The 23459-nt window shown below is 47.0% G+C and overlaps 2 protein-coding genes across 4 annotated transcripts; one reads left to right on the forward strand and one right to left on the reverse strand.

The window, feature by feature from the left end:
• Nucleotides 1-110: 110 nt before the first annotated feature.
• On the forward strand, nt 111-2281 carry LOC306785542 (cofilin-2-like). Its single transcript, XM_079279961.1, has 4 exons — nt 111-262; nt 1043-1338; nt 1479-1555; nt 1679-2281. The coding sequence occupies exons 1-4, from the start codon at nt 260-262 to the stop codon at nt 1798-1800; spliced, it is 498 nt and encodes a 165-aa protein (XP_079136087.1). The 5' UTR covers nt 111-259; the 3' UTR covers nt 1801-2281.
• A 1532-nt stretch (nt 2282-3813) lies between these two features.
• rrbp1a (ribosome binding protein 1a) lies at nt 3814-22793 on the reverse strand. Of its 3 annotated transcripts, none has more exons than XM_079280471.1 (27): nt 22629-22793; nt 19643-20804; nt 12801-12955; nt 12532-12654; nt 11808-11960; nt 11453-11571; nt 11088-11241; nt 9926-10064; nt 9593-9774; nt 9477-9511; nt 9314-9389; nt 9156-9193; nt 8975-9053; nt 8848-8885; nt 8676-8754; nt 8495-8584; nt 8289-8375; nt 8119-8208; nt 7952-8044; nt 7773-7823; nt 7597-7677; nt 7082-7165; nt 6780-6857; nt 6085-6168; nt 5089-5187; nt 4435-4578; nt 3814-4329 (listed from the first exon to the last, which is right to left on the reverse strand). In XM_079280471.1, the coding sequence occupies exons 2-27, from the start codon at nt 20784-20786 to the stop codon at nt 4291-4293; spliced, it is 3534 nt and encodes a 1177-aa protein (XP_079136597.1). In that variant the 5' UTR covers nt 20787-20804; nt 22629-22793; the 3' UTR covers nt 3814-4290. The 3 variants fall into 3 exon arrangements, with proteins under 3 accessions (XP_079136597.1, XP_079136596.1, XP_079136598.1); XM_079280470.1 differs by having other exon boundaries at nt 8848-8888; XM_079280472.1 differs by lacking the exon at nt 6780-6857 and having other exon boundaries at nt 8848-8888.
• Between the last annotated feature and the right edge of the window lie 666 nt (nt 22794-23459).

Raw genomic sequence — 23459 nt, forward strand, 5'->3', positions numbered from 1 at the left:
GTGCCAGACAACAAAGCACATGAATCCATTGTGATTTAGGCTTCAAAGGTAACGTGATTAGATGCAAATACCGAGGCTGCAGCTGAAACAGTTTCACACCTGGGAAGAGGGGGGCGTGCCTACTTTTGGAGGTGTGCTCATTTGCCCCGCCTCCTCCTCTATAAGTCAACCTGCTCTCCTGCCTTAATATGCCCCTTCAGCGTTTCGACTGCTGTCATAGTTTCTCTGCTGCCTGTTTCCGTCACACAGCACAAGCAAAATGGTGAGTAGCTTTCACAAACAATTTGACTGGACTGACTTGTGTTGTGTCAGTGAACAACTTCTTCTTTGTGGTTTGTGTGCCCCACAGGACATGTAATGTTGAGTTGATACAACTTTGAAGTGCCATATCATCATTTTAACATATGTAAAAGCTGTGTGAACTCTGTGAAGCCCGGTTGTCATTATATCTAAGTTAGAGTGTGTAAGAATTTAATTTGGTGCTTCTTTGAGGAAGTGGTCTGCTGAGTGAAATGCAAGTTCAGTGTTTTAAAGGATTCGTTCAAGGTGTGGTTTTTGCCTCCAAAATGGAGGGCGCTTTGCTGTGGTTCTGAGGGAACAGCTTGGGGCAGTCTTTCTTGCGCTAACTTGTTTCACAATGACTGGAATGTGACAGAGCCAAGGCCTTGAAACTTCATAGGGAAGCTACGCGCATTGCATGTTACTGCTGAAAAGATGGCCGATTGACATTGACTTGCTTTAATAACGCCTCTCTCCGAAGGCTAGTTTTAAGGAACTTGCCATTTCCTAATCTTAAGCTTCTGCTGTTATCGTCATTCAAAATACAAGCAAGTTACAAAAGCAATTGTAACTTTTATAAATTTTATTTTTTTGTCTTTGCGTGTCTCCGATAAACTAACTTCAAGCATTATGTAACTTAAAATGTGTAGAACATGACAATAATATATTATGACCGTGACAACAGGTTTGGATTGTCCTCGTGTGCGTGTGTTTCTTTTGTACTAAATACTGACGGGTAATGTTTCTTTGTTTTCTCCAACAGTCGTCTGGAGTAACAGTCTCTGACGAAGTGAAAACCCTCTTCAACAAAATGAAAGTGGTGAAAAACGAGGATACCGAGGAGGATCGTATAAGATTGGTGACCTGCATCATCGACGACGTAACCGGTGAAATTAAAGTGGAGAAATTTCTGCAGCAGAAATGTGACGAATGCAAGGACGACGTCTTCAAGTGCCTCCAGAATCTAATGCCGAACGATCATTGCCGCTACATCCTGTACGACTGCCACTTTGAAACGGAGGAATGTTGTAAAAAAGAGGAGCTGGTCTTCTTGCTGTGGTAGGTCATCATTTTAATTGGAACGTAATTAGTTAAATTTATTTTTCCTTCTGCAGCCTCAACTGCCTGCAGACTGTAGAGAAATATAGTGTGTGTATTGATGTGTGGGACACTTGGATAATGATTTCTCTTCCCATTAGGACTCCTGAAAATGCAACCATCAAAGAAAAGATGAAGTATGCTTCCTCTAAAGGGGCTATTGACAAGGTCATGCAGGGTAAGGGTTGCTTTGCTCAATTTTTTTCATCCAATTAATTGGATTGCTCTAGACTGATAACATTAAAGTTCAAGTTGAGTGGCGTTCACGCTGTTATTAAAGTAACTCTTATTTCTTCAACAGGTGTCAAGCATAGGATGCAGCTCCATGATATGGCGGATATCGACAAGGATGAGTTCGCAAAAAACCTTACGGACAAAATAAAGAGCCTTGAGGGCCACGCCATGCGTGCTCATGCACACTAGTAAACAAACCGTCGTTGCCCTGTTTTATAATAGGGTACGTTTAAGGGGATAATGGCAAGATTTCCATATTGACTTTGTTTTTGTATTTGTTAATCAAGGCTTAAAGGGATGGTTTAGATTTCTGTAATGCAAACTTGTTTGTTCCCCTTCCAAACTGTCCAGTCTAATTTTGTTCATTATTTGACATATCCATAAATTAGCCTATTGAAACTATTGTCTGTCTCTTTACTCTAATCAATAATTTGCTGTTTTTATTTGCATGCATACAGTTTGAATCCCAGCATAGGCCAGTACACGTCTGCTCAAACCATGTCCTGTAAAATATCCCAATGGACGCACTACTAGAGTTCACCATAGGTCAAAATGACTGGGTCTGTTTTTCTGGTCTGTTACACCTATAAAGAATAGTACAACTTGTACAAAGTTTCACAGAATGTAACTGTTGTATTCAGAGTATTATAAAATAAATGCAATGAATTGGGCAAGTGTTAACTGTTTGTTTTTTCCCCCACTAAAAGCAAGTATGGATGAAAGCTGTAATAAACGAGCTGGGGGTTGGTCTGAGCACACCACAAGGATTGTCCAGCTTCTCAGATAACATGTGGCCTGTTAATATCAGATGTGGGAGGCCAGATGACTTTGGGTTTAACAGGCTTAAGGTGTAGCTTGAGTCAAACTAAGCACTGCAAAAACATTTTTTTAACAAACTGGTAGCTTGAATTTTAAGTTGGAGTTGTGTAAAATCTAAAATTTAGCTAAGTTCACTCATATTTCCTCACTGCAGTCATATTTATGGACTCCATGATATATCAACATGCCGTCTATAAAACTGCACTCAGATCCTTTTACTTGAGTGAAATACTGCACAAGTATACAGCAGCAAACAACTATTTGAAGATTTAGTGGTTGTCTGTCTGAGCAGACACTGAAGTTGCGCTCCCTCAGTGTTATCAGTTTCTCCTTGCCTTGTTGACACAGCCGAACCAGCTGAGCATGTTTTTAAATGCAGGAGTCCAACTGGTGAGCTCACGGCTGCAGCGTTTCACTGCTTTCACAGTTGCAACCGATTACGCTTTCCTGACCGCCAGATGAATAGTTTGACTTTTTGGGAAGACTGGCGAGAGTCTGAGAAGGCGGATCCCACGTTTGCTAAATATGTACTTGGAGCCCGCAGTTTAGCGTAAAGACCGAAAAAAAGGCTATCCTAGCTCTGTCCAAAGGAGTTAGGCAAATCAGTGGCGACTCCATGAAGTTACTGGCCCAGTCCATAACCCCCTCCTGAAATAGCGGCGATAAATGTTTAAAGAAAATTCTTTCAATCTAAGACAATGATAATTGTCAGCCTACTTTGCAACTCATGTTTTGGGGTGCTCATTTCCTTCAAAAGTAAACTGTTAATCCATGGCCACCACATTCACACTAGTGAATTTTCTTTTTCAGCCTTTTCTATTTTACTAGGAAGTTTATTCCCACCTGGACCAACTGTTGAATCTGGTCCCATCACATGAATGTCAAACATTTTTACTGGAATTGTTGGAACAAATTGGTAAATATAATGTACAGCAGGTTGGTCGGTCATCACAAATTGTCTGGGCACACCAACTATAGCCATACCAAAATCAGCCTACTTAAGTCAGTTAAGTTACCCATTGATGCAACCCGAACTTTAATGTGTAAGGCTTTAAGCAACGCCACGGTTTTAAAAAGGATAACAGAACTGTAGTTTATATCACAGCAACTACATTCATAACCCCTAATGTTGCTGTAAAATGGTAGCCTATACTGCCAAGAAAACCAAGACTGTTCTCTAAACAGCTTTTAACCCTGGCAGGATGGTTCAAGTTTTAACATGCAATCATCCTGAGACTACTGTTAAGCGTCATAAAGCAGAGGTCAGTGCACATACATCACCGGCTCTGAAACCATGTCAAAGTATAACACTCAATAGCCAACTTTGCTTCCTGTCTGCACTCATTGCACCTTAACAGCAACTGGGACACTGAACAGCAATGATGTAGCGCTATGCTGTAGTTTATTCATTCATACAAATTCAATGTGTGTAATTGGCAGCCAGCTACAGAGGAAAGAAGGCCCCAAAGGTAATGAAACATTGAACCATAAAATGTTCCCATCATTCAACCACATAGAAAAAGACATACAAAGTAATTGCACAGGTTGATGTACGTTTGACGTACAATCAGTTTCCCTTTTTAACACTGAACTATGGGTAAATGTCTGGAATATAAGGCAGGGGGATAAATAACCTCTGACATAGCCAGAATTGTTGATGGAATGTGGGTTTCGATAAAGATTGTAGCAGAATTACCTCCTAATCTTGCCTTAAAAATGCTCATATCAAACATTTGAGTCCTACAGTTGCAACAAATGCAATCAACTACAGTACAAGAAAGAAATAATTTTGTAATGCATAACTATGGTAATCATAAGGCATATTTGGCAGTTTTTGTAGTGTCTGCAGTGAACTTCCTCTCAGACGGACGTTCCTTCCTTCAGCTCCACGTATTCTCCCTTGGAAAAAAAATCAAAGAAATATGGCGTCAAAAATGTACACGCATACCAAAACAATGAGCTTAGAAGCGTACATGTGTGGTCTCACCACGTCAGTGGTCTCACCTTTCCTTCCAGGTGCTCCTGTAGTGTTCTCACGGTCTCTCTCTCTTTGGTCAGCTGCTCCTGAGTGGCTTTGAGTAGCTGCTGGAGCTTGGTGGCCGCCTGGCCCAGATCTTTGGACAGCTTCTTCTCCTTCTCCAGGCGCTCCTGTTCCAACCGCAGTAGCAAACATTACATCAATACAAACTACGCCTGGTCACCTTTTACCTGTAAAATAATTCAGTCCTGCTTCTTTTTCACTATAATAGTTTACTGCAGGTAATATTTGCCAATATAAATCCCACACTGTATATACAGTGTGGATTAAATCAATCAACCTGCAATATCCTCTGCTATTGTAAAGAAAGTTTAAGAAAAAGAAAAAATTGAAATTGAGTAATTTCCCAAATTCATGGGTATATTTCTGTTCATAATTATTTTTCTCTTTTCATGTCCTATTTAACATTGAACACTCGGGCCTCCAAAAAGTAAAGACGAGTGCTTTATAGACGTCAGAGACCTATTGTTATAGAAAATAGAAGCTTCAATGACTAAATTACTAAACTTCAAATACATTTTTGAGTCACAGCGTTGAATTACGAAGCTGATGTGCGTGTTTCGTTCCTTTTAGGAGGAGGACCACATGTCACTCTGATACTCATTCATTTGTTAACGCACCTTGAGCTGTGGAACATCTTCTGTGTCCGCTTGTGGTGACCCCGCAGAAACGTTTAGAAGATCCAACTGAGCCTGAAGTTCTGTTATAGTCTTCTGGGCCTAGAGGTTGACAAAACACACACGATGTTATCTACTAGAGTTCTTTAGGCCGAGTGCACACGTACACAGGAAAACTGGGTTTTAAAAGATACCCCGTCCACACAAGCACCAATTCAAAAAAAAAAAGTTTTGATCTACGTCCAAATAAAAATGCAAAAACAATGTACACACGTGAAAAGGTTAAACATGTCCGCCATTTCATGAAACGTTACCTCATTTCTGACGCCTCATAAGGACGCGACGGTGCGCACTCTGACGTTACAAACCCAAATTTTTCCCGTCTACGTGTTAAACAGAGGTTCTAAAAATCTCAACCCTGGAATTACATTGACAAAATGCACACTTAGAGACGCAAAATGCTGTGTGGGTGTGGACGAAAGGCCAAAATGCATAGAAAAACAATATACATGTGGACTAGGCCTTTGTCACCTTCTGAGGCCTGTTTCACAAAGCAGGATTTGGAGTTATCGAGGTAACTTCAGTCCCACGACGGACGTTCACTTCTTACCGGGATAGATCACCATGATTACTTACGCTGAACACATACCCTGCTCCAGAGTTGGAGATAAGAGATCAACTCTACTAACGAAATGAACAGATTTATAATATCACCGTGTCATCTCTAGAGCACAATGGAGATGACTTATGTGTGTATTATATTAAGTCAATGTGTTGCAGATGTCAGCTTCTTGAGCCGTGTTTTACAGTCACAAATTTGGTTACTTTAAGGTGATTATAAATTATGGAAGGAAACCTTCTTACTGCTTTGGATTTTGTTTTCATATTGCTTTAGTCAGTTAAGCCAGATAACCTAAAGACACCCTGGGTATGTTGAACTCGCTGAGTGAAACAGGCCTCTGCTGTGACAGTACCAGAAAACCAAAGGACGGCTGCTACCTGCTCAAACTCTTCTGAAAGCTGCCGTCTCTGAGCCACCTCCCCGTGCAGCTTCTCAGTTGTCTGACTCAAGTCGTTCTGGAACTGATGGAAGACAAAAATGGCGCGCGCACACACACACAATAAATACACACAGAGACAAAAGGCTAACGCATACGTGTCTATGCAAACACTCTTGTGCAAAAGCGGTGGCACTACAAACAAGCTGTGCCAAGTTAGCTGCCTCTCTCTCTATTTCAGGAGAGAGGCTCAAGTCAAACACAAACGTTCCATTGATGTTAAGAATCGTACAAACAAAGGAGCAGTGAGCATGCTTTAAAAAGGTGAGAAAAAGCAGTGGTTAGAGTTATGTGGACTCAGTCAATGCAAACAGTGGTTAGCATAAACAGCCGCTGTGTCGGAGGAATACTGGACAGACTTGAAGACCTGCAAGGGTCATGCGTGTATCCGTGTACTGTAGCCACATCCTTGATTTACGACATGGGTTTGACCAAATGTGTCGAACCAGACTACAAAGAACACAGCTTAATAAATACAGCGCAACAAATCAATAAGTTCACTTTGGGAATTTTATAGTAAATTAAATAAGGCTTCGTTAAGAAGTAGAACGAATGAAATCCTAGAAGAAGTGTCCTAGTCACTGTCCAGTACTCTGACAGGAAGTGGACGGTGCCCTGCGATCTTTGCACCCTGACCTGACTGGGTTGAGCCTCAGCTGGGCCATTGTGTTCTCGCTGAGCCTGCATCGTGATCTCGCCCAGCTGCTCTCTGACCTGAAACAGGAAGCCGTCACTGGTTACATAACCTCCCATCCATGAATCCTCTTTGTGTTACACGTCAGCGACACCGTATCTTGTTGGTTGTGTCGGTTAAAAGGGAATCTCCACAAAGTCCTCGATGTCTCAAATATACCATGTCTTCCTCTCACCTCGGCTACTCTGGTATATGACTGTGTAAATAATGTCGTCCCGGGAAAGCAGGTTGTCAGTAAAGTCACCTGTGAAAGCTCCTCCTTGTGTGCCTGGGTCTCCTTCTGGGCCAAATCCAGCTGGCTCTGACGCTCCAAAAGCTGCAGCTTCAGCTGAACACAGAGCACGTCGACACAGTTATCACAGGTTGTTTTAAAGAGGTTGATACCTTTAAATATGAGGAATGTCTCTCTAGGATTTCATAAAAAACTCCCACAGAGTATATTAAGCATGGATTGCTAATTCTTTACATTAACGACCATTTCTAAATCTCATTAACGAGACAAACCGTATCAATTTAATCCAAAATATAATTGGCCCGAAATGTTGTACAACAAGAAAAAACATGGGACTCATGGATTGTGATGTTGAAATATTATAACAATTAATACAAATATAGAAAATGCTTATATGCTAATGTGAAAAAAAGTCCACCTCCTTAATAATAGGGGAACTTGCACATACAAATACAACAACATTTCTTAGGCGCAGTGCTAGATCTCGTGAGGTTGCTGTGGTCTGTAGATTGAACCTGCTCATGTACCTGCTCCATCTCCTCTGAGGTCTCCTGGTCGTCTGACTGCCTCTCCAGCTGGGCTTCCAGAAGCATCATCTGCCCCTTCAACTGCAACAACGGAACAAAATAAACCGGTTTACACATTTATTACCTGCTAGCTTACATCAAGGGGCAATATGTGCGAGTGTGGGAGAAATCTTCACCTGTTCTACACTTTGGTTTTCAGCCTCCAGCTTGCTGGCCTTCTCCAAAGCCTGGTAATGTGTGAGAGGGACGAGTGTGAGGTTTTAAAAACATGGAAAGGGGACCCGCACGTGGTGAAAAAAACAAAAAAAACAAAAGTACAAAGTCTCAGTGATTTCAAGGACGTCTTATAACATACCACACTCAGCTGTTCCGCTGAGTTAGCCATCTTGGACTTCCATACCAGCTCTTCTTCCTCCACACTCTTCTGCAGATGTTTTAGCATTCCTTCCTGAAGGAAACGGGACGAAATGAGCTGATTAAATTGACCCCCTATTTTACACTGAAGTTTCCCCAATCACTTACGGTTTCAGCCAGGACTATCCTGTACTGTTCACATTCAGCCTGCAGTGTGCCATGACCGTCCTCAGCCTCCTTCAATTTCCCCAGCAACTCCTGAGACAAAGAAAACGCATTCAGAACTTGTTCTGCTGGGCTACGTATTCGGTAAGCAAGTCTATAAAATTGCGGCTTACAGGCAACGCTGTGCTTGACTGAGACTCCTGGCTCTGCTGGCTGAGAGTCTCCTGAGCCTTCTGCGTAAATATTTGCAACCAGTTGGACTAAGTGAGGGGAAAATTATGAAATAATTAATTAATGCGCCCATTATTCTACTGAACAATGACCAACATCAGGAAATAAATGATTCAGCAACTCCTCCTGGGAAAAGCTCTGTTCCTACCTGCTCCGTCTCTACGGGTATCTGTGGGAAGAGTGTCTGGAGAGTTTCTTTGGTTTCACTTTGAAAAGCAGTCAGCTCTGCCGTAACGCTCTGATGAAACAACGGATGACATAATCAGGAAGGTGATTAAGCGGAACGCCGTCTCAATTTATAAGCCACTAGTGTGTAAAGAGAGCCTTACCGCGTCAATGGCCGTCTTTTCTCTCACTTCTCTCAGCTCCTCTTGTAGTGATGTGACAAGGGCATCCTTCTCCGTCAGACTAGCCAAATTAACAAAATAGTCAAAACTGAGATCTAAAACAGACCTAAAAATATGCCGGACTGATGTTTTTCATATGCCAAGACCCACTTACCTTCTCTGTAGCAGTCCCAGCTCTTCGGAGGTATCCGACTGCTGAAAAGAAGTGGACATGCAAATTAGTCACTGAGAAATACATTTTGTTCCTGCCTGGCTCTTTACGCATCAAGCGGTACACTTACTGGTGTGTTATGTTGCACCATCTCTTCTTTGAGGTTTTTAAGTTCATCCTGAAGCGATGCGATAAGAGCGACATCCTCACTATAAAACGGACATAAATTGGACAAACTATAAATAAGCAGAGAGCCAACAAAGAATCGATGAGATTTGAGTCCAATACATAAACGGTAAAAAGAACCGTACCTCTTATTTCTTTCCTCGAGCTCAACAATAGTGTTCTCCTGTAAAAACAGCAGATTCTTTTTGATTAGTAGTAAAACATACATGTATATTTTTCCTGAATAATCGAGAAGTGATTTTATTTGTTCATACATCCGACGACAGATGTTTGCAACACTTACAGCAGCTTCCTGCTTCAGTTGCAGTTGCTTCAGTTCCTCGTGAAGCGTGTTCAACTGGTTGGTTCTCTCCTGAAGGCTGCAGAAGGCACAACATTTCAATCAATACGTGCAAGACCTCTGGATCTGATGTCGACTCTGAAGAGAGGTGGCTCAAAACACTTACCTGAGGTTCAGCTGTTCCACTTCTGCAGCATTCACCTGCCCAATCAGACACAGCAAACATGCTTAGGGGTGTTCAAGGCCATTTCAGAAAAGTCAAACGAGCTAAGTATGTCCTACCTGGTCGTTATCCTCATCCTTTTTGGTCTGATTGGCCTCTAGCAGTGAGTTGATGGAGGCCACCTGCTGTACAAGTTGGCATTTCTCTGTCTGCGTCTCCTCTAGCTGGGCAGTGAGGGCATCCACCTGAGCAGAGCGCTCACCGACAACAGCCTCCAAGCTCCCAATACGCACTTGATACTCTGCAGGGACAAATCACAGCACTCACAACCTATTCTATATTTGATATCCTGTGATATAGCTGACTCCCATATACACTTTTACGATTAAGATGTCAACTCCTAAGCCTTAACATCTGGTAACCATTCGGACTCTGTCCCCCCATTAACTGACCTGAGAGTGCGCTGCTGTCCTGCTGGGCATTGTCCAAAGTGGCCTGCAGGCTGTTGTTTCTGCTCTGTGTAGCCCTGAGCTCCTCGCACACCTCCTCCAACTTCCTCTGCAACGCCTGCTCGCTGTCCCCATGGCTGGCCTAACAACGACGACACTCATCGAGATGTGACAAACAGCAAGGGTCAGCAAAGATTCACAAAAGGAGCCTACTTGGCAGCGTTGATTCACAAGACAGAATCCTGTGCATTTCTGTTAAAATATCATACGGCGACACATTCAGGGAAAGAGACAAAATGGAAGAATTCTTAACAGTCAAGCGATTTGTCTAGAATTGTTTTAGGGAAGTGTCTTGTGTTACGTGCTTTGAACTGTAGAGGATCTTGAGATGATTAGCCTGCCTATGCTTCTATGACCGACTCAGTCAAAGAAGCTCATTGTATGACAGACCAGCAACATTTCACAAAGGGAGCGAAACGCAACTCAAAAGACATTAGAAGCATCTTGCATCATTTGAGCATGTCCGTTGACTGACGGCCGGAGCCATTGCATAACATGTTTGAAGACCATAAACTGTTGGGACGCATGTTAGGAAATGATTAACTAACGGAACACTTCAGTGACAGGAAGTGCTGACTCACTTGCTCCACACAACCCGTAATAGTTGAGACTAACAACATTCCTTCAGTGAGCGACCGCGTAGGCTGTGAATATATATATATATATTTTTTTTTTTTTCGACAACTTCAAATGAACAGATAATGTAAGACAGGGATGTGCCGCATGTCTGAAAGCCCAGTGGTGTAAATACCGTTAGACTGCACAGTCACAGCCTTCTACAGAGGGCCGGAGAGAAGAGGTGCTCAGACACGCACACATTCTAGCTGGTGCTGCAGAGAAGCATTTTCCCTGCAGCGCCATTATTGTATGGCTTCATTCCAACCCAGCCCTGAGTTACGTGATTACAAGGTAATTACACTTCATAAGAGGGTAGGTGTACAAGTGGGAAAGGTCTTAGTTACAGAGTATCTCCAAAATGCAAGCCAACTGGCTTCCCAAACAAGAAAATAAGACTTAAAACATTTCTTTTTCCATGTGGAAACTTGATCACGTCCAATGTAATTTATAAGAGATATGATGTGGTGTTCCCACAGGCCAGGCCAACCTGCAGCAGGGAGAGCTGCTTCTCTGTAGCGGAGAGCTTGGCTTCTAGCCCTTTCCTGATGTGCTCATCAGCAAGCAGACCATCTGTCTTCTCTCCAAGCTCCTTGGTTAACTTCGTGCATTCCTGACGCAGCTTGGCCAGCTCCGCATTTTGCCTGAGGACAGAACCAAAGACAAGAGACAGAGAAGGAGAGACACAGGGAGGACAAGTCAGGGCAAATCTTCAGGCTTGGTGCTCCAAACACACCTTTGAATTTGTACACAGTGTACCCAATGATCACTTTAATCAGTATCGGTATGAAGAGGTAAAAATGAATCTCAGCATGTATCACCGCTTCTCATTTGCTGTTGCAGGGAAACACTCACTTGCTCTCAGCCTGACTCGTGGCTTGGTTGAGGGCGTCGCGAAGAATGGAGTTCTCCTGCTGTAGACGGGCCAGCTGGGCATTGGGGCCTTTTTCCAACTGGTCCTGCAGGCTGACATTCTGTAAAATAGTTTAACAGCTTTTCTTTAAGTCAACAAGCCATGTTGGACTCTTGCCCCATGGACAGCTGCTTCAAATCCTTGTCAAGACAACTTAATAAAAAGAAAAACTGCATTTTCACTTCGAATTAGCAGCTAAATGACCAGGAGTGAAATAGAAGGACAAAATGCAAACTGAAAGGCACTCATCTGAAATAGACCTTAAGAAATTGTCGTATTTTTTGTATCAGAACCGACCTTAGCGTTGAGCTCCTGGGTCTGCGCCACATGGTCCTGGTAACTAGCCTGCATGCGTGCTTGCAGAGCAATCATTTCTTGCTCCCTCTTACTCAGCTGGGAACTCAGCCTCGTCTCCACACTGGCCACCTTCGACTTCTCAGCAGACAGATCCTAAAAAAAAACCCCAAAAAAAACCAGAAAGCTCGGTAAGAGCAGATTCAAATTCTGAGGCCAAAGAGCAAAGAGCCGTTTTCCTCTAATGCCAACAACATGATGACACATCAATAGTGAAATGTGTAAAGCAATACAAAGTCAAATATATTTCTGTGAAATTTGCTGCGACCCTAACAGTGGATCATTTCTTGTTCTGACACTCGTAGGCTTCCATAGATATTACAAGAGGTGATTTACATTGACGTTGAGTCCTCAATGCTTTTTAATGGACGTGGCCTGTGTCTTGCAGTTACATTCCTCTAGTGCCACCTTCAGGACAAAAGATGAAGAGGTCTGCAAATGTCAGTGCACGTTGCTGTTCAGAAAATGAACCCTTTTAATTTAGGTAATTACATTGGTTTGTTCCTCCACTGCCACCTGCAGGCTAAACTACACTTTTTACCTAACTAGTGAAAAGGATCTAATAAAAGCAAAGGTTTTCATCTGTGCAACGACTTTGTTTTCTGATGCAATGAGTATTCGGAGTCTCATGGGGCTGCCACCACAGCAGAACAAGTGTGCGTCTAACCTTGGTGAGTTCTCTCAGGCGATTCTTTGCCGCAGAACCATCCTCTTGTTCCGCCATCAGCTGCTTCTCCTTCTCCTCCAGTTGTTTCTTCAGCATGGCCACTGGGTCTCCTTTCTGAGAGGCCTAAAAGTGCATACGTACACAGAAAGACAGCAAAAACAAAGTGGGTCTCCCTTCAAGTGCAATGCAGTATGCATTCAGTGAGCAAGTGCCTGTACACTCCAGCTAGTTTAGCAAGGGTCCTCATCACTGACCGCAGCGTCCATTACCTTGTGCCAGGTGTCCTGAATGATGCCCACTTTCTCAGACAGGATCTCGATGAGCCTATGAGCCTCGACCTCACTGAACACCATGCTACCGATGGTGGACACCAGAGCCTTGTAGGGCAGGTACAGAGGAGCATCAGCAGAATCCACCACTGCCACTAAAGAGGCAAACACAAGAAATGACAAGGAAACCCAGATTAAAAGTGGCACAATATAAGGTTATTTCATGTTTAACAGTAAAAAGCCGGACCATTTTGAAGCTTGTTCGGCTGTTGCAGTGAAGTCTGAATTCCTCCACTGCCACAGTGGGCAGCTTCGGATGGCAAAATGATGGGGCCCTGCGGCACCAGGCGGAGACGAGCCTTGGGCAAGGGAGAACCCCACTCCCCTCCCTACCCATTGTAAGGGCACCGAGAGCCTTTGTCAGCTAACAAAACAGGGCAGTGGTGTTTGGACAAGCTGGTGTGCTCTATGCCCTCCAGAGACGAGTGCCAGACATTACCCACAACGGCCATTGGCACTACTTTCCACGCTTCCTGCTAGAAGTTAATCAGTACCGACGGGGCATTACTGCCTTAGATTGTGAGTGTATGGACATGCAACTGTACAGACATGCCCCCACTCCACCTCCAGACACTTGAATACTATCACCAGTGTTATGGCTAATGAAGTTCCTGCCTAGATGACCGTTTCCACGCACGCTAATTTTAACAATGATTGTTCTAGAGTAACAACATATTGATAGACTACAGTGGCTTTGCTCCTTGATGTGCAGTGAAGGGTTTGTGGGCAAGCTTCATTTGCAGAAGCACTGGTGTGGATTACACCAGTCCTTGAACAGTGCATTGAACAAAAGATGACTGGTTTCACAGGGAAGGAAGTGTGGCAGCGGGCTTAGCCAAGACCAAAAAACAAGCATCTAACACCCAAAGATAGTGTATAGCTTGTGGCAGCCGGAGGGGCAACCCCAGAGGGGCAGTGATAGAGGGACGATATTGCCTGACATGGAGGCGGAGCCCCCATGTCAGGGAAGGGAAAAGAGCGCCAAACCACCATCAGCCCAACAAGCAACACCTGAGGAGGAGAGACGAGGGAGCGACCACACCCTATCAGAGGAGGAGGAGGGGACTACAAAAGGGCCCAGGCAACAGGAAACCGGGAGAGAGTAGGAGTGGAAGAGGAAGCAGAAGAAGTAGCTAAACAGAGAAACCCTTGGAGAAGACTGCCTTACCCCTGGATCACCCTGGAACGTCTGACTACCCGCCCGGCTCACGACCCCTGCCTGTACGACTACCCTGCTCCTGCCCGCGCCCTGGACCGTCTGAGGAATACCCGCTGTGCACCGACCCGTGGAATTGGACCCCGACCCTCCCTCTGGAAAACGGACATTGTGTTCTTGAGTGTCTATCCTACCTCTTTCCCCTCTCTACCTTCAGTAAAAACCTCACTTGAACCGTTTATCTGCCGACTGGTTGTGTTTATTGGTCAGTGTTGTCGTGAAACCCCCTGTCCACCCCAGGGGCTGTCACAACTTGGTGGAGAACGTGGGCACTACCCGGTTCTGGCAACGCTGACCGATAGACCAACCGACCCAGTAAGCATGGCCACCCCGGTGCCATTTCAAGAGCTGCTAGCGGGGCTAATCGCTAGCAACCAAGAAACCCAAAAGCGCCACGAACAAGCCATGCAAATACAAATGCAAATCCTCCAATCCCAGCAGCAACAACAATACCAACAGCAAAGCCAAATGGAGAAATATATGGAATTGCAAACAGAACGCGCGGAGGCCATGCAAAGCGAAATCAAGGGCATGTTACAGAACCAACAGGAGCAACATACCGTGGAGAGAGCCAATCCAGCGCGCTTCCTGCTCAAACAAACGGCAGCGGACGATGTTGAAGTTTTTTTCCAAATATTCCAGACAACGGCACTCCGCGAGAAATGGCCAGAAGATCACTGGGCAGAGTTAATAGCCCCCTTTTTGATCAATGAAACGCAGGTAACGTATCAGGACTTAGAGCGCGCTGGAAAAGTTGACTTCCGGGTTTTGAAAGCGGAAGCGTTACAGCGATGCGGGGTCACGCTGTTCTTAAAGGCCCAACGATTTCATGACTGGTCATATGACGCCTCACTTTCTCCGCGAGCCCAGATGCATGAGATAAAAAGGATCACGACGGCCTGGCTACACGCAGAGCCAACCGAGGTGTCGCCCACCGATCGCGTGGTCATGGACAAATACATCCGATCACTCCCGTATGAGGCAAAAAAATTGGCAGGCCAGAGAAACCCCCGAAACATCGAGGACCTGGTGGAAATAATGGAGGGTTACCAAGCCGCACAAGCTTTAGTGCGTGGGGGAAGAAACCAGACATTAGAGGGGCCCACCCGCAAAGAAAAAATTAAAACGGAGGAAAATAAATATGCGTCTCCCTCCTTCCCCCCAGGCTTTCCCCGACGTCGGCCGGCGTTTGGACAGGAAGAGAGGAGGTGCTACCACTGCGGCGAGATCGGGCACATCGCCTGGGGATGCCCTCACCGCCAGGACGCGCCCATGCCCACGGCCAGTGAGGGGAGTCGCCCATGCGGTTTGATTACAGGATGCTGGGCCACTCACGAGGACCACATGCCCCTCACCCCTGTCAAAGTCAACGGCCGCGACGCCTCAGCGATGGTGGACTCCGGGAGCGCCATTACATTGGTGAGACCCACGTATGCTCAGTACCCGCTCCTAACCGGCACCCGAGCGGTCACGTGCATCCATGGGGAGACCCGCGAATACCCCACCACCGCCCTAGAGATCTACACGACAAGGGGTAGATACAGCGGCACTGCAGGAGTCGTGGAAGGACTCCCCGTAGAGGTGCTCGTCGGCCGAGACCTGCCCGTGTTCCAGGAGCTTTGGCGCAGCCTGGTGGTGAAACCAGGTACGACCCCTCCCCGAAAATACAAAAAAAAAGCCATCTGTGGGCTGGGGGAGGAGATCTCCACCGATCCCCTATCGGAAGGAGTCGCCAGTGCCGTGGCCCGGGCGTTGGTGGAGGCCACCCAACCCAACCCCGATGACGTCTATGCCACAGCCATCGAGAACGACGGACCCTCCAGCCCCAGTGAGCCCGAAGGAGAGGCGCCGCCCATCCCCGAGGAAGCAGATACCCCCTCCCTCGACGAAGAGGAGCTGGCCGGGCTGTTTCCCCAGGACCCGGAGGAGCCCATCTTACCCGGGCCCCTCACAGGGAGGTTTGGGACGGCCCAGTTGGAGGACCCCAACCTAGCCAACGCCCTTCGGCAGGTGGCCGCCGTAGACGGACGACCACTGGACGGGGTAAGAGACCTCCCTCCCACACATTTCGCCATATATAACGGGCTCCTATACCAGGTAGTAATGAGGGACGGGGCCCCCCTCAGGTTGTTACTGGTGCCACGTCCTTTTATACCCTCTGTCCTACAGTTAGCCCACTCCCATCTCCTAGGTGCCCATCTAGGAGTGGAGAAAACCCTGGAAAGGGTGAGGGCCAGGTTCCACTGGCCCGGAATAAAAAAGGCCATCGAAGATTACTGCCGGAGCTGCCCCGAATGTCAACAAGTGGCCCCACAACCCCATCACAGAAACCCGCTGGTGCCCCTGCCGATCATCACCGTCCCCTTCAGCAGGATCGGGATGGACCTAGTGGGGCCCCTACCCAAGACCAACAGGGGACACAGGTACATCCTGGTTATTGTTGATTACGCCACCCGGTATCCCGAAGCCATCCCCCTACGCTCCATGGCCACCAAGGGCATAGCCAGGGAGCTTGTGATGTTGTTTTCCAGGGTCGGAATACCGGAGGAGATTCTCACCGACCAAGGGACCCCGTTCATGTCTAGGATCATGAAGGACCTGTGTGGCATGCTGAAGGTGACCCAACTGAGGACGTCGGTGTATCACCCCCAAACGGACGGCCTAGTCGAGAGATTCAACCAGACACTGAAAAAAATGCTGAAAAAGACCATGGACCAGGACGGTAAGAATTGGGACCAACTGCTGCCATTCCTTATGTTCTCCATTAGAGAGGTGCCCCAGGCGTCTACAGGATTCTCGCCCTTCGAGCTCCTGTACGGTCGACGACCCCGGGGACTACTCGACCTGGCCAAGGAAGCCTGGGAACACCAACCCTCCCCCTACCGCACCATGGTGGACCACGTCGAGGAGATGAGGGTGAGGATGGCATCACTCTGGCCCATAGTCCGAGAACACATGGCCGAGGCACAGGCGGCCCAAGCCCGCGTGTACAACCGGGGAACACAACCCCGAGTGTTTAACCCAGGGGATCGGGTGTTGGTCCTGGTGCCCACGGCGGAATGTAAGTTTTTAGCCCGATGGAGGGGACCGTATGAAATTATGGAAAAATTGGGGCCGGTAAACTACCGAGTCAGGCAACCAGGTCGAAGGCACCCGACGAAGATCTATCATGTTAACCTTCTCAAGAAATGGGTGAGTAGGGATGCCATGCTCTGTTTCTCTCTCTCTACAACCCCAGGAAAAACGGAGCCCGTCGAGGTACCCGTGGGAGAAGAGTTGACCCCCCGGCAGAAGCAGGACGTCCGGGAAATGGTGGATCGGTTCCGAGACGTGTTCTCCCCGGACCCCGGATACACCACACTGGTGCAACACCGGATAATCACCGAGCCCGGGAAGAAGGTAAAACTAAGGCCGTACCGCATCCCCGAAGCCCGCCGGGGGGCGATAGAGAGAGAGGTACAGAGTATGCTGGAGGCCGACATCATCGAACCCTCGACTAGCGAGTGGTGCAGCCCTATAGTGTTGGTTCCGAAACCAGATGGCTCAGTCAGATTCTGTAATGATTTTAGACAGCTCAACGCCATCTCAAAATTTGATGCCTACCCGATGCCCAGGGTGGACGAAATGATAGAGCGCATCGGGAGGGCCAGATACATAACCACCCTCGACTTGACTAAAGGCTACTGGCAAGTGGCAGTGGCCCCCGAAGACAGGGAAAAAACGGCCTTCACTACTCCCATGGGCCTGTACCACTATAAGAGGCTGCCGTTCGGTCTCCACGGAGCCCCCCCCACGTACCAGAGACTGATGGACCAGGTACTTCGTCCCCATCGAGAATACGCGGCAGCCTATCTGGACGACATCGTCGTACACGGGGAGGAATGGGGGGCTCACCTCCAAAGACTGGACGCAGTCCTGAAAGCTCTGCGAGGGGCGGGGCTGACAGCCAACCCCAAGAAATGTCGCCTCGGCCTCCGGGAAGCTGACTACCTGGGGTACACCATCGGCCGCGGCTGCGTCAAGCCCCAGGTAGGAAAAGTCGACGCGATCCGGGAGTGGCCCCGCCCCCGCACAAAGAAACAGGTACGAGCCTTTATTGGGCTAGCTAGCTACTACCGACGTTTTGTTCCCCAGTTCTCTGCCCTTGCAGCGCCCCTGACGGACCTCACCAAAAACCGGCTGCCAGATCGGATCGTCTGGACGGCAGAGACCGAGGACGCCTTCGAGAAGCTGAAGGAAGCACTGTGTTCCGAACCAGTGCTGGTGACCCCGGACTTTACCCAACCGTTGGTGGTACAGACGGATGCCTCCGAGACCGGGGTGGGTGCCGTCCTGTCCCAGCTGAGGGATGGAGAGGAGCACCCAATCACGTACGTAAGCAGAAAACTGTTACCTAGAGAAACAAAATACGCCACGGTCGAGAAGGAATGTTTGGCCATCAAATGGGCTCTGGGGGAACTGAAGTACTATCTGCTGGGACGGCACTTTACCCTGGTCACGGACCACGCCCCCCTGGTATGGATGTCCCGAGCGAAAGACAATAACGCCAGGGTCACCCGCTGGTTTTTATCCCTTCAGCCGTATGCTTTCTCTGTTGTCCACAGATCCGGGGCCGCTCATGGAAACGCGGACGCCCTGTCAAGACGGGACGCCCTAGGTTCCTGGAGCAGTCCTCCCCCCAGGTCGGATTTAAGGGGGGGGGTATGTGGCAGCCGGAGGGGCAACCCCAGAGGGGCAGTGATAGAGGGACGATATTGCCTGACATGGAGGCGGAGCCCCCATGTCAGGGAAGGGAAAAGAGCGCCAAACCACCATCAGCCCAACAAGCAACACCTGAGGAGGAGAGACGAGGGAGCGACCACACCCTATCAGAGGAGGAGGAGGGGACTACAAAAGGGCCCAGGCAACAGGAAACCGGGAGAGAGTAGGAGTGGAAGAGGAAGCAGAAGAAGTAGCTAAACAGAGAAACCCTTGGAGAAGACTGCCTTACCCCTGGATCACCCTGGAACGTCTGACTACCCGCCCGGCTCACGACCCCTGCCTGTACGACTACCCTGCTCCTGCCCGCGCCCTGGACCGTCTGAGGAATACCCGCTGTGCACCGACCCGTGGAATTGGACCCCGACCCTCCCTCTGGAAAACGGACATTGTGTTCTTGAGTGTCTATCCTACCTCTTTCCCCTCTCTACCTTCAGTAAAAACCTCACTTGAACCGTTTATCTGCCGACTGGTTGTGTTTATTGGTCAGTGTTGTCGTGAAACCCCCTGTCCACCCCGGGGGCTGTCACAAGCTGTGCAGTGATTTTGTCATAGTGGCCACAGTCGCTCTGCAGGTTATGTGACATCCTTCAGAGCCTTCAAGCTTCTACAGACAGTCTAAAAACTGATGAGCTATCTGTATTATTCTTTTCCCTTGCTGAAAACATTTTGGAGAGACAGTGTAATCTTTAATCACTTCAGAAATATAACTATAACATGAGATATCATTTTTTCATTTAAAAAAAACGAAATGTTCAGTTACAACTGCAAAATGACAAATTAATATCTCTAAAACACATCTGCTTACCAGGCTCAGTCTTTTTCTTAGAGGCCTTCTTCTTGGGCTCCTGTACTTTTTCTGCCACAGCAGGGGTCTGCTGAGATCCAACTGGGGGCACTGCCATCACTGGGACATCTTTAGTGACAGCTTCCAGCACTGGGGCAGTCTTGGATGGAGCAGGTGAAGGCTTGGCTGGGGCCGCAGCAGTCTTGGCTGGGGCTGCAGCCGCTTTCGTGGGCGCAGGGGCAGACTTGGCGGGCGCAGGGGCAGACTTGGCGGGCGCAGGGGCAGACTTGGCGGGCGCAGGGGCAGACTTGGCGGGCGCAGGGGCAGACTTGGCGGGCGCAGGGGCAGACTTGGCGGGCGCAGGGGCAGACTTGGCGGGCGCTGGGGCAGACTTGGCGGGCGCTGGGGCAGACTTGGCGGGCGCTGGGGCAGACTTGGCGGGCGCTGGGGCAGACTTGGCGGGCGCTGGGGCAGACTTGGCGGGCGCTGGGGCAGACTTGGCGGGCGCTGGGGCAGACTTGGCGGGCGCTGGGGCAGACTTGGCGGTTGCAGGGGCAGAGGATGGAGCGGTTGCTTTAGTCGGGACAGACATTGGGGCCTGGGTTGTGGCAGGTACTGAGGAGGACTTGACGGTTGCAGAGGCAACCACAAGTGGGGCTGTTTGGGAAGAGGCTGGCTCGACCTTAGCCACCTTCTTCTTCTTTTTCTCTTTTGGTGAGGGTGCAGGTGAGGGCTCACTCAGGGCAGGGCTTGGTTCAGCAGCAATCTTTAGCTCGGCGCCTGCTGGTGCTGCAGTTGGCTCAACTTCAATATCAGGGACAGGTTCAGGTTCAGGGGCAGCAGCTACAACTGGGGCAGCAGCAGGCTCAATGACTGAGTCATCTTCAACTTCCTCTTGAACTTTTTCAGGCTCTGGGATTTTTCCATTGGGCTTATCCTCTTTCTTCTTGCCACGGCCTTTCTTCTCAGATACTTTGTCCTTCTTCTTTTTGTCAGAGCGAGTGGACTGTATCTTACCCAGCTGACTGCGTTGTTTAGCCAGGGCTTCCTCATAGGAGGTCTCCTTCATGGAGAAGGTGGAGACAAGAGCGATCCCGACGGCAGAGATCACCATGAATCCACCAAACACCATTATCCCAAGGGTCTGGGGGTCATAGATATCCATTGTTCAATTTCAGTTGACCTAAAAAGAAAGTGGCAGACTTGTCAATACAGTAAACTAGTAAATGATATTAGGAATTTCTAACAAGTGGAGAAAAAAGTACATAAAGCAATTCATAGGCAAGTCAAAACTGTAACACCACCAACTGTATTTCTATGTGCCTCGGCAAAATCAAACTGAGCTGACAGCAGCTGTAATAGAAGAGCAGTGATGTGAAAAGGGCTTTCTTGAGAACGACCACAGCCTTTCCCTTCAAAGGCCTCAAGGTGTCACTATTATCCCCATAAACTTTTGCCTCGAGGCCGACTATAATGCAGACCAGCAAATCTCATAAGCACACTCTATGACAAACATCTGGTCAAAACCCACTTATCATACAGCCTTCCACCTTGGGTAAAACATGCGTGTTCAGTTTTAATCTTCATACCTGCCATTTCTGTAACTGTTCCTCCTACATATCATTGATCCCGTGTAGGCAATTTGCCAGAACAACTACAACAAAAAATACTCAAAATCGGCTAAATTGATCAGAGCAATTATGGACTTCAGTGTAAATGTGGGCTTAAGACAAATCAGCAATTTATAATTTAAACCAACCTAAATATAAATTTAAGGCAGGAAACTAAATCCAGACCACAGAGGCAAAAAGGAATTCAGACAACAATTCCCAGCAGTTGGCTGGCGGTTCGTGTTAATTTCCTGCCCTGTAAAAAGAAAAGAAACTTAAGTATCTTCCAGCTATCCCTGTCACAAACCACAATGTTGAACCTGTGGGGGGTGTTTTTTGGCTGACAGCAGCTTAGCTTCATTACAACCCCTTCTTTGACTTATTCTGGCAGTATTATTAGTCACAACCATGTTCATATTATGGATAGAGATGTTATCAGGAAATATATAAAAGCAAAAAAAAAGGTAAACGTGGAGCTTTACTGTAAAAGGGAAAAGAAAACCTAACATTGTGACACAGTAGAGTAAAAGCGCTGAGCTGCCAGAGTCTAGAGTCCAGAGTCTGTACTGCCTCCTTATCTGTGATGCCACACGTCACTGCTTCTCCACTCGCCCTCAACGGAGAATTACGACTTCAAGGAAACCGACTCAGATACTTTCTGAGGATGAAGATGCCTCTCCAGATAGGGCTATACGATTGAACGTACTAGTGTGTAACCGTTACATACTAAAATACCTTCAGGTGCACGAGTACATGGAAAAGTCTTCACTTTATTTTAGCAATGAAGGTAAAATATGTAAACGCACATATTTTCAAGACGGTACTTTTAATGTACATGCCAAATATACGTGCAAACTGAACATAAACGTTTAAGTTACACTTTATATGTTACTTTATTGCAAGACGCATCGACTTCCACGAACTTCCCAGCTAGTTTATTAAAAATCAATAAACTAATGCCAAGATTACAATACTGAGACAACTACTATAAAAGCCTCCAAGCTGTATGACACTTTAAGACACACTACGTAGTTATCCATTCAAACATACATTAAAACAAGAAGGAGTGTGTGAGCAATCCGGTAATTATTTTTAAGTGAAACGCTTTGAATCACTACTCATAAGCTAGCATTGTCGCTAACACTATGAATCAATGAACTTGGCTGTGGTCCTGCACATTAGTGTCGGTTTACGTTACACGATTGTGCCCCAGTGGGTATAATAAAATTGTAAATTAAATAGCAAGTGAGGGGGGAAACTCTAAGAGTATTTAAGACAACTTTAATCGGTTGTCTCTCAGTATTAGTTGTTAGCTCAGGAGTTAGCAGTAGATAGCTTCCCAAGCTAGCTGATGCTGGCTCAAATAAATAGAAACATTCCAAGACTCCCTCACTTACCTCGCTGCTGGTGTAGCTGTAGTCTGCTTGCTTCAAAGGAAGGGAGAGGGGGCGAATGCTTTGACTTGTAACCGTCAGCTGAAATGACTTCTGTGTAAAGGCTACCCGTTTATCTAGCTAACTAGCTTTTTTTCCCCAATGCTCTTCCCCTCACTCCGCTGGAGAATCCGTGGTCTGCTGTGAAGTCGTGGCACTTCGAGTTGGCTAGACGTGCTGGCCCCGTTTCCCAGATAGCTGCCATGAATCCAGAGCGCTTCTGATTGGCTGGACTGCACTCAAGCCGGAAATGAGCATGCTGGGATTTATAGTCTTCTCTGTGTATGCAAAGACTCATATAGTGGGACCGTTTTCAGTCAAACAAAAGGTTCGTTTAAAGTGTATTCTAGCGTCCGTCAACTCAAGAAAAGTGCTCAAGTAGGGTCCCGACCTTTATCTTTGCTATTTTGAGAGAGGTTATACTTGATGCCTTTTAAAGAGAACACTGTGTGTGTAGCATTAATAGTTTTGTTTGCATAAACCTCGAGTTTCCTAAAATCATTTCGTTCCAAATCGAGTCTGTCAAATCTAATCTAGTCTGTCGGTATCATTTATGCATCATGTATCAGCTTCTTCTGTTCTAGCTCTTCTATGAAGCTATATGATGTTCATACTGAAACAAAAGCCGAAGATGTTTTGTTGCCATATGGAAATTTGGTTCAAGATGTCTTTTAAAAATCCAGCTCCACACTTGTAGTATCTTTGGGAAGTTTGGTAGATTGAATTTATAACAGAGTCCTGTGGGTTTGAACAAAACTATCCTTTATCTCTGATGCATAAATAGCTTGTACTGTA

The sequence above is a fragment of the Melanostigma gelatinosum genome (genome assembly GCF_949748355.1).
Source record: "Melanostigma gelatinosum genome assembly, chromosome: 12".
NCBI classification, from domain to species: Eukaryota; Metazoa; Chordata; class Actinopteri; order Perciformes; family Zoarcidae; genus Melanostigma; species Melanostigma gelatinosum.

What these genes read in the sequence shown, in the direction of transcription:
- LOC306785542 (XM_079279961.1), top strand. An exon ending in GAGCTGGTCTTCTTGCTGTG is followed by an intron (nt 1,339 to 1,478) that starts GTAGGTCATCAT and finishes TCTTCCCATTAG; the next exon opens with GACTCCTGAAAATGCAACCA. An exon ending in TATTGACAAGGTCATGCAGG is followed by an intron (nt 1,556 to 1,678) that starts GTAAGGGTTGCT and finishes TTTCTTCAACAG; the next exon opens with GTGTCAAGCATAGGATGCAG.
- rrbp1a (XM_079280470.1), bottom strand. Translation starts at nt 20,786, where the DNA reads ATGGATATCTATGACCCCCAGACCCTTGGGATAATGGTGTTTGGTGGA. An exon ending in AGGATGAGGATAACGACCAG is followed by an intron (nt 9,512 to 9,592) that starts GTAGGACATACT and finishes CTGATTGGGCAG; the next exon opens with GTGAATGCTGCAGAAGTGGA. An exon ending in CAGCGGAACAGCTGAGTGTG is followed by an intron (nt 7,824 to 7,951) that starts GTATGTTATAAG and finishes ACACATTACCAG; the next exon opens with GCTTTGGAGAAGGCCAGCAA.